Here is a 15,588-nt window from a genome sequence, read left to right on the forward strand (position 1 = left end):
AGTAAAAGTGAAAGCAAATCTGTTGAATTGCCACCAGAACGGGAATAGAAAGGAAGTATTCTAATGGTTACCCTGGAGGTAATCAAATACTTCTCTCCTTCCCTTGGAAGGATTTTCTTTTCACTCCCTGTTTTGGCTATAGGACAGAAGTGGAAGAGGTATCTCTCCAATGGGACACATGACAAAAAAAACAACAAAAAAACTGACAGAGGTTATAACCCTCCCTTACTCTAACCAGAATGAAAAAAACGTTTTGGTTTTATTTCAATTTAAGGCTGAACTGGGGCCTATTATAAAAATGAATATGATCTTTTTTTAAAACTAGGTAAACATCTTGGAAAATACCAGAACAGTGCTGCCTATACAAAATGACATTAATACTATTGGAGGTTTTTCTTTCTGTTTTTTTTTTTTTTTTTTTAACAGTCCCTATCCATGTTGTTTTTCAGTTTGAACAGTAGTGATAGCATGGTCTAAAAAATAATATGATATGTGATATGATTGAATAGATCTGAAAGAGGAACTAATTTTGCCTTGTATTACCTGCCAAAAAATTTATAAACTTATGCACATACTTTGGTGACCTTTTCATGATGTTTTATATGACCAGTAAAGGCCAAATTTTGGACATAGTTGGGAATGATTAGGCCTGTTGTCAGTCCCTAGGCCAGCCTGTTATGGGAAATAAATAGCTAAATGGAAAAGGGGTAGAACCTAAGAACAGGCAACTGCTGCTGTCCTTTTGCTTTTGCAGAACACTTATTTCTGCTGAATTCAACTTCCAGGAGGAATGTACAAACAATATATAACGGTGGATAGATAACAAGTAATTACCATGCTGAACTAAAAAATGATTTAATGACACATGAAAGCATACATAGTATAAATGGTTGGCCCTGTAGACTTGCTGGGCCTCATGTAAAATACAGAGGAAAGAGACATGAAAGTGTGGCACAAAACAACCAGATATTAGCATTAATTTTTTGACCTACATGAGAAGAATAAAGGACTCTGGTTACTGTCAGCATCATCTCTGCCTTTTTTTTTTTTTTTTTAAACATAAGGATTCAACTATACATTGCAACAACAAATCACAAAGGTAGAATTTGACGCTGTGATACACAGGTATTCTGCACTTTGTTAGTAAACAGTCCCATTGTATCCTGTATATGTGGTCAGACTATACACATGAGCTCTTTCAGGTTGTACATTTTGCTAGCGAGATATTTATTGGTCAATCCCGTTATCTGTCTTTTGGGTTTATTTTTTTCTCCCAAAGCGTTGAGGTACTGCCATGCTCCAAAACTGCGGTGCTGAGTCCCATCCTCGAGAATGAAGCCGGCCGTCACCCAGTATTGAGCTGTGTTCATCTCTTCCAAACCTTAGGGGGAAGGGGGGACACAACATTAAAAGCACATTCCATCTTATACCATTGTGTTCCTAACCAATACAAAACTTGCACTCTCTCGTTATGTTTTTGTTAAAGTGCACCTGCAACTCAAAAAGTTAAGATTTACTTATAGAGAACATCTTTTTTAAAGCAGAATTACACTCTGAGCACCACAAACCAAAAACACTATTTAAGCCCTTTTTTTTTTTTTTTTTTTTTGCTAAGAAGTCACTTTGAAAAACACCCTGTAGCATTTCTGGCTGTGGCCATCTTGAATAAGGGTAGATGATTGACACAGCATTTACTTCCTGGAATCATCTGCCCTTTGCTCAGGCATGTAGGCAAGAGGTTGTACTTGGCAGAGATAACTCCCTCCTCCCCTCCTGAAGACTCCTGGGATGTATGGCATCATTGTAAAAAAACAGCAATGTAAAAAAAGCAATGTAAAAAAATAAAGATAAATAAAGTTTAAAACGAGTGCACTGTCTCATGTGAGTGTGCCTAGGCACAACTATTATATCTGCTGTGTGAGATCTAACACTATTGCATCTGACTGCTAATCCCAGAAGATTAAGGCTTCATGTACACTAGCAGCTCCTACACTTGAGTTTAGGAGCTTCTGGCGGTTTTTTTTCTTGCCAAAGCTCCTAAACTCAACTCCATATAAGCCTATGTGTCCATGTACACACAGGGGTTAATTTACTAAAGGCAAATCCACTTTGCACTGCAAGGGCACTTGGAAGTGCAGTCACTGTAGATCTGAGTGGAAGATCTGAAATGAGGGGAAGCTCTGCTGATTTTATCATCCAATCACGTATAAGCAAAAATGCTGTGTTTTGTTTTCCTTGCATGCCCCCCTCAAATCTACAGCGACTGCACTTGTAGTGCAAAGTGGATTTGCCTTTAGTGAACAAACCCCATAGGCTTTTAGCAGACATTAGGAGCTGCTGCACTTAGGTAAATGATGGCCTAAGTATACATGAAGCCTTATGCCCTGTACACACGATCGGACTTTCCGACAACACAACCCTGGATTTTTGTTTGAAGGTTGTTGGCTCCAACTTGTCTTGCATACACACGGTCACACAAATGTTGGCCAAGTGACGTATAAGATGTACGTGATATCTCCATTACGAATGCTAGTTTTACAAGACCGAGCACTTCCGGCTCGTACTTGATTCCGAGCATGCGTGGACTTTTGTGCGACGGACTTGATCGGAAAGTCCGACAACAAACATTTGTTGGCGGGAAATTTCAGAACCTGCTAGCCAACATTTGTTGGTGGAAAGTCAGACAACAAATGTTTGATGGAGCATACACACGGTCGGACTTTCCACCAACAAGCTCACTTCCAACATTTGTTGTCGGAAAATCCGATCGTGTGTACGGGGCGCATTAGAGTGAGCTTTGGTGATGTAACTACTTTGCTGGAGAGGAATCTGTACTTGGGAAACTGCAGTACAAGAATCTCATGTTTCTGCTTTATACATGCAGTAGATCTGTGCTTCTGAAACCTCTCCTGCTGCTTTCTGAATATTCCTCCACCATTATTAAAGATGGAAGTTAAGTGAAAGATAGCATGCCAGTCTGATTCTTGTATAGTTTTACTTTACTTTATCTTTATGTTTTAAATATTAAAAGTCAAGTACTCTGGTGCTGTGCATGAAAAGTCAAGCTCTTTGTTCACTGTGCATGTATACCTTGGTCTCATTTATTCCTGGGACTGGTCCATACTCATGGAAGGCCCAGCCAGGGCCGCTGATAAGGCAGTACAGCCAGCCCTTCTGTACCAGGTCCAAGCTCCATCACTTCAAAAGAGGGGCCGGGGCACCTGCCAAGCAGGAGAGCCAAGCCGTACTGCCCTGTGACACCTGTGGATCTTCCAACAGCACTGCCGGCTTTCTCCCTCTGGCAGCTCTGCAGGGGGATCGGTTCTACATAGAGTACTTGCAAAGTGTCCTGATTTGGAGCAGCAGGGACAGCTACAGAGTCTTTGCCTGTGCCTCTACCTGATCTGGAACGACCCCCCCAAGTGCATTTCTGAAATGCACTGACAGTTGTGCATTACCTGTGCACTTAGGCTGCATTCACATTTGACGTTTCCTGAATGTGTGACAAAGGGCTCTTTGACATGGGCAGCTGAGCCATGGATTAACGGCTATCCCTGGCTGCCCATCCAAATTCTAATATAGTCAGACAGGGCCGTATACATGCCGTGGTTGCGATGCTTTACTTCACAGCTGCGGCATTTTTAATGCAGGCTGCAGAGCTTGAAAGGTAGCACCACCTGTCAAACTCCCCACTCAGTTCAATGGGCCACTGTGCAACTTGAAGCCAAACACTTGGCTCACAGTTGCAGTGTGGTCTCGCAATGTAAATTTACCATTCAGCCATTTAAAAAAAAAAACAGGTGTCAGGAGGTGGCAGTAGTGAGGCTATAATCTCTGTCATGGCTGCAAAGCACACAATTGCGACCATGGCATTTTAGCAATTTGATATTTTTTTGGGGGGGGGGGCTGTCCAATAGAAATAACCGGGTCCGTACAACCTAACAGCAGCCCTGGGCCCATCAATGCGAATACATGAGGCCATGGTGTGAAGGGGAAGTAGTTGCAGGGCCCAGGCAGGAATATATTGCATAAATGCTGTGCAGTGCCAGATAGGGAAGATCTCCGGAGCAGAGGCCCAATTATGCCCTCCAACACACAGACCATCCTAGCATAAGGCTAGCATCGTACAGTTAAAGTATGACTCCAGGCAGAGGGCTTTTGGTCTCATCTGTTATATAAAGAAATGACCTCTTTTGATGTTTATGGTACCCCTAGATCACTTGTGTAGTGCAAAATTCATACTTTCATTCCTATTGGATAACAATTTACTTCTGCTATTATGGTGACTCACTGTCCTCATACAGGGAAGCTGTAGTGTTGTTTTTCCCTCTCTTCCCCCCTTGTCTATTCACAGAATTCCTTGTATTCTGTGAACCATTTACATGGGGAGGAGTTGTGCTAAGGAATTGACTCTTCATGAATAATTAAAACATTCCAGCGAGTTCAAAGACACATTGGGGATTATTTACAAAAGGCAAATCCACTTTGCACTACAAGTGCAAAGTGCACTTGAAATTGCACTGAAAGTGCAGTTGGAAGTGCAGTCGCTGTAAATCTGAGGGGAAGATCTGAAATGAGGGGAAGCTCTGCTGGTTTTATTATCCAATCATTTGCAAGCTAAAATGCTGTTTTTTATTTTCCTTGCATGTCCCCCTCGGATCTACAGTGACTGCACTTCCAAGTGCACTTTCAGTGCAATTTTAAGTGCAGTTTGCACTTGTAGTGCAAAGTGGATTTGGCTTTAGTAAATAACCCCCAGTGTTATTAAATTGAAAAAAAAAAGCATGGATAGGTAAAATACTGCCAGCAAGCTTAAAAAAAAACAACTTGATGTTTTTGTGCCCTCCCCTGCAATCTATTGCACAGCTTTAGATGTGGTCGTCCATTTAGAGCTCATGGCTTGTTCTAGAGCAATGTCTGATCAATATTTTCCTGTGTACTTACTGGTTTATTAGCCTTATGTTAACGTTTTCTACCAGATACAAGTGACAGTCGTGTGTTTTTCTAGGTGTAGACCCGACACACAGATCAATAACTTCATGGGTTAGTTTTTGACATCAATCATTATAAATGTTCTGCATTGTCATTTAATATACACCCACAGCAAGAATGATTGTGTAATAAGAGGCTACCTAGAAATAATCAATAGAAAACTTATCATTCAATGCTCTCCTATACTAGCTTTTAAGTAAAGAATGATGATCTCCAAGATTTACTATATTTAATAGTACAGCACATGCAGCAACACAGATGTCTACAGTGGATGTATAAGGAAGATGGGATGGGATGGGGGGGGGGGGGTGTTATATGCTTTGATATGGTATATATTCGAATGACTAGACAAGAACTCATGGGCCTGATATTTCATTGGACAATGGAACTCACTGCTGTGGCTGAGATGTGATGTTCCTTTGAAAAAGTTTGTTTTAATATCTAAAAAATGTACCATTTTTATTGCATGAGATGAATGTGTTCTTTTGTCTCTTTCATTGCTTTAAAGTGGTTGCAAACCTCAGACATAAAATATGAGCAAAGCACATCCATCTGTAGTGTGTGCATGTCTCAATCCAGAGCACTGTCATTTCTGTCTGCTGCTTCATTCCTTTGCTAACTACATGAGTCACTGGCACATGCATTCCATGCCGGATCTTCAGAACTCTGGGTTGGACCCGAGCAAGTGACGTCATTGCGGCCACTCACACAGCCGGAGCTCGTAAACCTGTTTTTATATGCCGTGGTTTACTACCGCTTTAAGGCTAACTCTGAGCTAGAGGTATGCCAATATTTAGAGCGGACAGTGCCTGAGCTGGGAACCTCAGACGAACACACTTATGCCCCGTACACACAGTCGGATTTTCCGACTGAAAATGTGTGATAGGACCTTGTTGTCGAAAATTCCGACCGTGTAGTCGGCTCCATCACACATTTTCCATCAGATTTTCCGACACACAGAGTTTGAGAGCAGGCTATAAAATTTTCCGACAACAAAATCCGTCGGAATTTTCGATCGTGTACACAAATGCGACGCACAAAGTGGCATGCATGATCAGAATAAATAAAGAGATGAAAGCTATTGGCTACTGCCCCGTCTATAGTCCCAACGTACGTGTTTTACGTCACCACATTCAGAACGATTGGATTTTCCGACAACTTTGTGTGACCGTGTGTATGCAAGACAAGTTTGAGCCAACATCCGTCGGAAAAAATCCATGGATTTTGTTGTCGGAATGTCCGATCAATGTCCGACCGTGTGTATGGGGCATTAGACCCAATTTTAATGGTTCAAAGAATGTCAGGTAAAATGGTCGGCCCTCACGCATGTTCACTCCATCAAATCTGGCCCTCTTTGAAAAAAAGTTTGGACACCCCTGACCTAAGCCATGGGTGCTTAACCTGTAGCCCTCCAGCTGTTGGCGGACTACAATTCCCATTATGCCTCTGCCTTTGGGAGTCATGCTTGTAACTATCAGCTTTGAAATGCCTCATGGGACTCATGTAGTTCTGTAACAGCTGGAGGGCCACAGGTTGAGCACCCATGACCTAACGTCTAAAGGCTAAAAGGTTTAATCTACACCAGAACTGTAAGGCTTCCTGTACACAGGACGTCTGAAAACCTCTTCTGAACGCTGGAACTTGACAGCTAACAACCAATGTTTAAAAACGTCCATTTTGTCTCTTTTACATGCCACATGTAGGGGCGTTCTTGAGTGTTTTTGTTTATAAGCTTTTTTTCCAGATAACAGATTGTAGTGATCAGTATAACCTTCCAACTGCTTACAATGCAGGAAAAATCTCTCTCCCTCTCTCTCCTTGGGTTCTGGAAAGTCGGTTTTTCCACGTTGCAAATGGTCAGAAATGTTTCCCCATTAAAAACGCCTATAAACGCGATTTACCGCATTTGCACGCTGTTACAACCATTTGGCGTTTCAAATGCCAATAAACTTCCGTCCTGAACGTGATTTTTTGCTTTAAAAAAAATGCCACTAAACACAACTGCCTCTAAACGACTATAAACAACTGAGTGTACATGTAAAGAGAAGATAACAGAGGAGAGTTCAGGGGCTACTGAAAAAAATAATGCCCAACTGCTCCTAAACGTCCGTTTATCAGCAGCAGAATACATGAGGCCTAAGGCGTGTACATGTACACAGGTTCGTTTAATGTCGTTTTTAGGCAGTTGCGTTTTTAGGCTTTTCTTTGAAGGCAAAAAAATTAGTTTAGACGACAAAGTTTCCGAGGCTGTTTAATTTACAGGCTTTTTTCATTTTTGGCTATTTTGAAAAAAAAAACGCTTCTAAACGCAAACATGGCTTGTAAATGTGACAAAACTGACGTTTTAAACGTGGGTTACTATCTGTCAAGTTAAATCGTTCAGGAGAGGTTGTAAAAACATCCCGTGTAGCCTTAAACTACATTTGATTGGATGTTATTGGTAATAGCTCCTTTGGGTTTCCCAAGGCTTTCTTGTCTCACTCTAATAACAGAGAAACAGATTTGAGGCTGGTTTTCTGACTTTACCAGCCAAGACTCTGTCCTCATTTCACACAGTGAGGGGCTCTTGCTGGGATTTGCTCATCTCTGGTAAAGACACATAGACAGACACAGCTAGGGCAAGGAGACATGTGGATGTTACCTTTGTGGTTGGAAGTGGAAGGAGCTGCGTGATGTCCTCCAGTGCAGAAGAGTTTTTAAAAAGGAGCTCAATGCACCTTTTTCTTGTGATAAGGGTTGTGATGAGATGCTTTCATCCAACTAAACAGAAGTGAAACAAGAAAGACAATATATTCATATTATTGGCTTAGTTGCCATCAGTATTGTGCATTTGGTTTCAATTCCTAGACGTTTTTATTGAGGTAATCTCTATCTAAACCCAAGAACAAAACTAATATATTGCAGATTACCAGTCCCTAGATGAGGTGACTGCATCAGTTTTCTTTTTTAAGGGTTAGTTCACCTTTTCACAAAAACTGAAAAGGTCAACCAACTCACAACACCCTCGCCAGCACCCAGTCCCTGATGTACTTAGTTCCTTTGATGATTACCTTCTGATGCCCATGCTAGCTGATGTAGCAGTCCCTGGCATTTAAGAAAAGCACTCTTCTGCACCCTTTTTTTCTTTTCAATCTCCCTCCCGGAACAAAGAGAATCTCATTGGTCAGTGTGTGGTCACATGCCAGCACTGACCAATGACTGCTTGCCCTTGTAGGCTGTGTACTGCACTTTTCACTCCTCTAGCATAGGTGGCAGAAAGTAATCTTAGTAAGAAAGTAAATGCAGCAAGGACCAGGTTGGGGGGGAGCATCGGTGTTTGCATTTTTTTCATTCTTTATTTAGTGGAATGCGTCAAAATACAAAAACATGACTTGACATACAGATCAGTTGTACACAGACCTTCATAAGCATTCTGCGTTAAAAGGGCTTCATAAAACAATGACCTTCCCATGACCAGCATTCCCTTTATTTTTACCTGGTAATCCTACCAGTCCTAAGGTGACAATGCTCACCCCCTGTACTATGAAGAAGCAGCGTTGTTGACCTAGGACAGGACTACACAACACCTACCCCTCGTCTAACATACAGTGGAGGCTGATGCTCCATTTTTTGGGGGGCGGCAAACAAACCTCCCTGCTGCGCCCCCCCCTGCATTGCTCGGTCGATCGACCCGCACTACTTACCCCATCCAGGTCATGGGTCGCTCCGGTGGCTTCCCCTCTGCTTCTCTCCTACTGTCCAATCCGGTCGCTTCCCCTCCCAGCCAATCAGGTCTTAAGACCCGCTTCCTGATTGGCCGGGAGAAGCAGGAAGACAATAGCGAATATTAATTCACTAATGTCACATAAGTGGGTGGGCTCGGGGCGCAGTGCTCTGCACCCCGAGCCCACCCTTTTTGAAGCCAATTCGATCCTCAGGCTCTAATCATGTGTTTCAAAAAAACAAAACCCCCTAGAAATCCATGCGTCCGGTGCCCTGCATGGAGATTAGGGGCTGGGCACATGGAGATTAGGAGGAGGGTGGTGCCCTTGCACCTCTTACGAGCAAACGCCACTGCTAACATAAGAGGTCATGTTTTTTAGTCCTCAGAGAGAGCTGGGAACTCAACAATGCAGCACAGGCAGTGAGGAAATTATCAGCTCACTAGATTTCTGGGCGGATCAACAGATATTTTTTGTACTTCTAGAATGAATATAAAGCAAAAATTTCAAATGGTTATTTAACAGAATAAAAGGGGCGACAAAGTGAATCTCATTATTAAGGATTATATACAGTAACATATTCCCCCACAATCCAGGAACATACTAGTAGGCTAAATGGCTTCCACCCAATCAGGTCCGAGTAGGACATTGATATGGATTTTAGATTATTAACTCCCCCAGCAGGAGTGGCTAGTGTGTAAAGCTTCTCAGAACTTTCTGGTGAAAAATACTGTATATTTAAGAACAGCAACAGTGAGATTACATGAATAATTCTGTGTTTTTAGGTTTTTTTTATATAAATCGATTGATCAATAATCAATCAATACTTTTTTTTTAATGGTATATTTACCATTTTGAAGTATTTATCTATATTACATTGTTTTCTTTCGGTTAGCGATTTTAAAGTAACCTCAATAAAACCTTCATATTTTTGTTGAGGGAAATTAAGTGCTCTCTCTTTTTTGGATTTATTTTTAAAGCTAAACTTAAACTTCCTCTTTGGTCTTAAGACACCTTCTCTGTTGACCGGAGAAGCTGATTGAGGAGCCAACCTAGATTCCAGCAATCTTCAATAGCTTTTTAACCATCCATCTACCCACCTTACTTTTTCTATCGGCTGAGAAAGTATTGAAGCCAAAGAATTGGCATGACAAAGAAGAAAAAAAAAACTTTCAGAGGGTTAGGCTACATTTTTTGTTGGAGGATGTTTTTTTTATACCATCAACATAGTGATTGATGACGAATATATACTGAGCAATGAAAAATCTGTTTTCATAGTTCTTCTAACTTTACTCTGCTAAATGGGGGATTTAGAATTTTACACCACTGAGTATTACACACCACCAATTTATAATGCCAATATGTTCTGCAGGATTATATGCATATTACATCAATAGTATATGTATATAATATCAATAGTGTGGGTATATAACATCAATGGTGTGGGTACATTACATCAATGGTGCGGGTATATAACATCAATGGTGTGGGTACATTACATCAATAGTATGTGTACATTACATCGATGGTACGGGTATATAACATCAATGGTATGGGTATATAACATCAATGGTGTGGGTATATAACATCAATGGTGTGGGTATATAACATCAATGGTGTGGGTATATAACATCAATGGTGTGGGTATATAACATCAATGGTGTGGGCATATTACATCAATAGTGTGGGCATATTACATCAATAGTATGTGTATATAACATCAATGGTATGGGTATATTACATCAATGGTGTGGGTATATAACATCAATGGTATGGGTATATTACATCAATGGTGTGGGTATATAACATCAATGGTATGGGCATATTACATAAATGGTATGGGTATATAACATCAATGGTATGGGTACATTACATCAATAGTATGTGTATATTACATTACTATTATGAGTTTATTACATAATAAACATGGAAGGATAACTACAGCAAGACAATGGGGAAGGGTTCAAAGTTTAAAGTTTCAAGTTTTTTTTTCCTGCTATAACGCATTTATAGGTATACTAACACTGGTTAGCCATAAGAAAAAAAAATTGATAACAGACTGTACTGTAGTCTGTAACTGCGCAGATTGACTCTCTCTCTGTAAGTATATTGCATATTATGGTAGCTAAAAAAAATGAATGACATGGCAAATATACTTTAAACTGCATCTATTATCTGTAAAGCACACATTTTGCTCTTGTGTGTCTCGGATGGTACCGGTGTAGTACGCTCACCTGGAAGCTTGTCTTACCTGTGAATCTAGGAAATTAGGAGGCACTTCCATGAAGTTTTCAGCAGAGTCTTCATCTGCTTGGTGAGGCTGAGCCGTTCTGGCACAGGAGAGGAAGGCGAGGAAGAGGAGGGTGACTATCCCCATGGCTGTGTATGTCAGGTGTGATAGGATGGGTTCAGATCTCCTGTATATATAGGGTACCAGTCAGGGGGCAGAGCCAGCCTCCCAGCAAGGTGGAAGAGGTGAATCATCCTGTGGAGGTGCCACATTTTACTGTCACACAGCTGGGGAGATTTGGCTCTGGGGATGGGAGACACTCCCTGAAGTGCCAGTAAACCTCCCTCTAACATTATTACTTGGATAAATCCAGCTGAATTACGTTTAAAGCCATTTATTTTGTGGACACTTAATTGAAAGCTGTTTGTCCTACTAATGCTCGGGGTCCCAGTGGAGGGAAGATTTGCCTTTTTATTTCACATAGATTCTTGGGATGACTGCTGCTAATGTAAATGGCTGGGGAATGCAGATGTCCTTTTCTGTTATTCTGGTATATTTAGTACATCTTGCCAGCTGAGAGGAACAAATCCTAATAAATGAAGTGAAAGCAGTGACAGAATAAATAGACTTAATACTTTCCTGTGCCATGGACATATGGCTCTGCCATCCAGGGGCAGCTCTGGGGATGGCAGTACTGATGACTGTATGGGAATGAAAAGTTCCATGTTCTACTTTATATTATTGTGCTTAGATTCATCCATTTACTTTATTATTATTATTAAATGTATTTATAGAGCACTAACTATATACATAGTGCTTTATATAGTGTACATGCACATCAGTTCCTGCACTCAAGAAGCTTACCATCTCTACCTCACATGCATACATACAAATATTAGGGTCAATTTAGACAGGAGCCAATTAAAGTATATGTGAACCCGTACATTATAGTGTGTGTGTATACAGTGCCTTGAAAAAGTATTCATACCCCTTGACATTTTCTACATTTTGTCATGTTACAAGCAAAAACGTAAATGTATTTTATTGGGATTTTATGTGATAGACCAACACAAAGTGGCACTTAATTGTGATGTGGAAAGAAAATGATACATTTTTACAAATAAATATGTGAAAAGTGTGGCGTGCATTTGTATTCAGCCCCCTTTACTCCGATACCCCTAACTATAATCTATTGGAACCAATTGCCTTCAAAAGTCACCTAATTAGTAAATAGAGTCCACCTGTGTGTAATTTAATCTCAGTATAAATACAGCTGTTCTGTGAAGCCCTCAGGAGGTTTGTTAGAGAACTTTCACATAGTTACATAGTAGGTGAGGTCGAAAAAAGACACAAGTCCATCAATCCACCTATGTGTGATTATATGTCAGCATTACATTGTATACTCCTGTATGTTGTGGTCGTTCAGGTGCTTATCTAATCGTTTTTTGAAACTATCAATGCTCCCCACTGAGACCACCGCCTGTGGAAGGGAATTCCACATCCTTGCCGCTCTTACAGTAAAGAACCCTCTACGTTTAATGTTAAACTTCTTTTCTTCTAATTTTAATGAGTGGCCACTAGTCTTCTTAAACTCCCTTCCGAGAAAAAGTTTTATCCCTATTGAGGAGACACCAGTACGGTATTTGTATATTGAAATCATATCCCCTCTCAAGCGTCTCTTCTCCAGAGAGAATAAGTTCAGTGCTCGCAACCTTTCTTCATAACCTCCAGTCCCTTTCTTAGTTTTGTTGCCCTTCTTTGTACTCGCTCCATTTCCAGTACATCCTTCCTAAGGACTGGTGCCCAGAACTGGACAGCATACTCCAGGTGCGGCCGGACCAGAGTCCTGTAGAGTGGGAGAATTATCATTTTATCTCTGGAGTTGATCCCCTTTTTAAGGATGCCAATATGAGATTGTAGGCCACACCCACCCATAAACACTTTCCCCAGATACAATTTAAATAAATAATAACACAAACATCCATTTTCTTGGCAAGAAATTGGCCGCGACACCTTTATTGGTTTTAAACAATGTAATAATTCATAACTCTTTTATTATATCATAACTTCATAAATCCAAACATATTTCTATCTGCTCAGTTATTAGAACTCGACCAGTAGCAGAATTTAAATAAAAACAACAGTCCCCCCCCAGAATCCAGGGTGACCCTACCACATAACAGGTGTTCGTGACTGGGGCGGGAGCTTCAAATTCCTTCTTGGTCCAGTGGGAAAGAGGAAAAGCCTCTTTCCTGCTGACCTTTTATAGCCTATCCCCACTTCCAGCACCTTCCATGAGCTCTGATTGGTTCTTCCCAGATACCTCAGCTCAGCTTCCTTAAAGGAGCAGCCGCTCTAAATTACCTATAGCTAATGCTGCTAAATTAATTAATCTAAATGTGGTGGGGAGGCCACAACCTCAAGAAAGTGGACCCATATTGCGCCCCCTTTTTCATTCTGTTTGCTTTGTTAGCAGCAGCTTGGCATTGCATGCCATTGCTGAGCCTATCATCTACTAGGACCCCCAGGTCCTTTTCCATCCTAGATTGCATCCTAGAATATAGATACTAGATTGTTAACAAACAACATCATGAAGGCCAAGGAACACACCAGACAGGTCAGGGATAAAGCTGTGGAGAAGTTTAAAGCCGGCTTTATATGAGTGAGAAATAGGGGTGCCACCTGTGTATAAAACTGAATATAATAAATATGTTGAGAATGAGTGAGGACGCTGCTCCTATTTAGTGAAACACTATAAAGCAATATAAAATGAAAAAAAGGAGCGCTGCCAACTAAACCATGAATTTAAACTATGATCATTCAAAGAATATAAATTAAAATAGCTGTGATCAAAATACGAATGAATAAAAATCAATAAAAATGAATGAAGATGAACTGTCCAAATTAAAAAAAACCCAACAAATTAATCACAAAAGTCCATCCATTTCACGCATGCGTGTGTCATCAGGAAGTTCTTGATGATGCGCGCATGCGTGAAATGTATTGAATAGAGGCTTGAGAAGCATATGTGAAGGAGCCTTTTGAGTCCAGCTACTGAGTCAGGTGGAACGCAAGCTGTTTGCCTCAGAGCGGACGCTGCTTGTCACAGAGCAGACGGATTGGGCACCATCGGCCTAGAGCTGCATTTGATCTGATACTTGTTTACCACTGCAAGCATGTGAGTGCAATACATCAGTGATTTAACTTTGTTTACAAATAAAACAGTATTACATGATATCTGCCTCTCTGTGGCTCATTGGAGGAGCCGTTCTTATAGATCCTGATTTGCTAAAGGAGCTAGGAGCTTGAGGGGATCATGTCTGGCTTAATTATTGATGGGAGCATTTCATCTTATCTAAATCCATGCTTGATGTGGCTAATTATTTCTGGTGAGCGCAATTTTTTTTTTTTCACTTTGGGCGGAGCACAGCTTCCCTATTGGAGCACACTTCTCAGACCCAACGCTGTTGGAATCTGATTGAACTGTTTTTTATTAATAATATTTTTACCACCTTTAGCCACATATTAATTGTATGGATGAAATTTTGTGATTAATTTGGGGTTTTTTTAGGACGGTTCATCTTCATTCATTTTTATTGATTTCTTTTTGGATCACAGTTATGATAATTTATATTTTTTGAATAATCATGAATAACTATTAATCATGCACTCCACAAATCGGGTTTTTATGGAAGAGTTGCAAGAAGAAAGCCATTGTGGAAAATAAGCCATAAGAAGTCTCGTTTGCGAGAAGCCATGTGGGGGACACAACAAACGTGGAAGAAGGTGCTCTGGTCAGATGATACCAAAATTTACCTTTTTTTGGCCTAAAAGTAAAACTTTATGTGTAGCGGGAAACTAACACCACACAACACCCTGAACACACCATCCCCACTGTGAAACATGGTGGTGGCAGCATCATGTTATGGGGATGCTTTTCTTCAGCAGGGACAGGGAAGCTGGTCAGAGTTGATGGGAAGATGGATCCATGCCCATCTGCAGCCTTGGAGGGGGTGAGACGAGCGCCAACAGATTACATACAGGAGAATCTCCGGTTTACTCTGCGGCCTCTTTAATACAAAGTCCCACCTCCTATGATAGACATGCGTGGCACTCGGGGATTCGTTGGGGGCCACAAAAGATATATATATCTCCAAATTACCAGTGGGGCCGCATTAAACTGGAACGCAGGCCGGACTTTGGACATGCCTGTTTTATAGTGTCACACACTACGTACCTACTTGTTAAATATATTAATATCATTTAGATCTGGATACAGTAGTGAATTTGTAGAAACCCTGTCATGTTTTTTTTTTTTGTTGTTGTCTGTGTCCCCTCTGGATTCATCCTATCTCTTTGCCCCAGTGACCACTGTCAGTGGGACCAAAATGATGGGAAATCTAAAGTTTTACAGCTTTCACTGTACCAGAAGATTAGGGGAAAACTTTTGACAACTGTGACACTTGCTCTGGTGACAACTGTCCAAGAAAATTTTCCTTCGCTTTCTCACGTCCTGTTGTGTCTGTTGGACAGGAAGTGAAATAAATTCTCCCCAATGGGGCACAGCCAGAACAATTTGGTTCAGATATACTTTAAATTGACCCTGTCAACACAGGATGCAGGGGTGAAGAGTAAGTAATGCAGAGTTCAGAGGTCAGTAGTTTG

General features: G+C 40.9%; 1 protein-coding gene across 1 annotated transcript; it reads right to left on the reverse strand.

Moving 5' to 3' along the window:
• Positions 1 to 238: 238 nt before the first annotated feature.
• NPFF (neuropeptide FF-amide peptide precursor) lies at positions 239 to 11,086 on the reverse strand. The gene is made up of 3 exons (XM_073617886.1): positions 10,945 to 11,086; positions 7,634 to 7,752; positions 239 to 1,381 (listed from the first exon to the last, which is right to left on the reverse strand). The coding sequence occupies exons 1-3, from the start codon at positions 11,068 to 11,070 to the stop codon at positions 1,261 to 1,263; spliced, it is 366 nt and encodes a 121-aa protein (XP_073473987.1). The 5' UTR covers positions 11,071 to 11,086; the 3' UTR covers positions 239 to 1,260.
• Positions 11,087 to 15,588: the final 4,502 nt, after the last annotated feature.

The sequence above is a fragment of the Aquarana catesbeiana genome, linkage group LG02, assembly GCF_042186555.1.
Source record: "Aquarana catesbeiana isolate 2022-GZ linkage group LG02, ASM4218655v1, whole genome shotgun sequence".
NCBI lineage: Eukaryota > Metazoa > Chordata > Amphibia > Anura > Ranidae > Aquarana > Aquarana catesbeiana.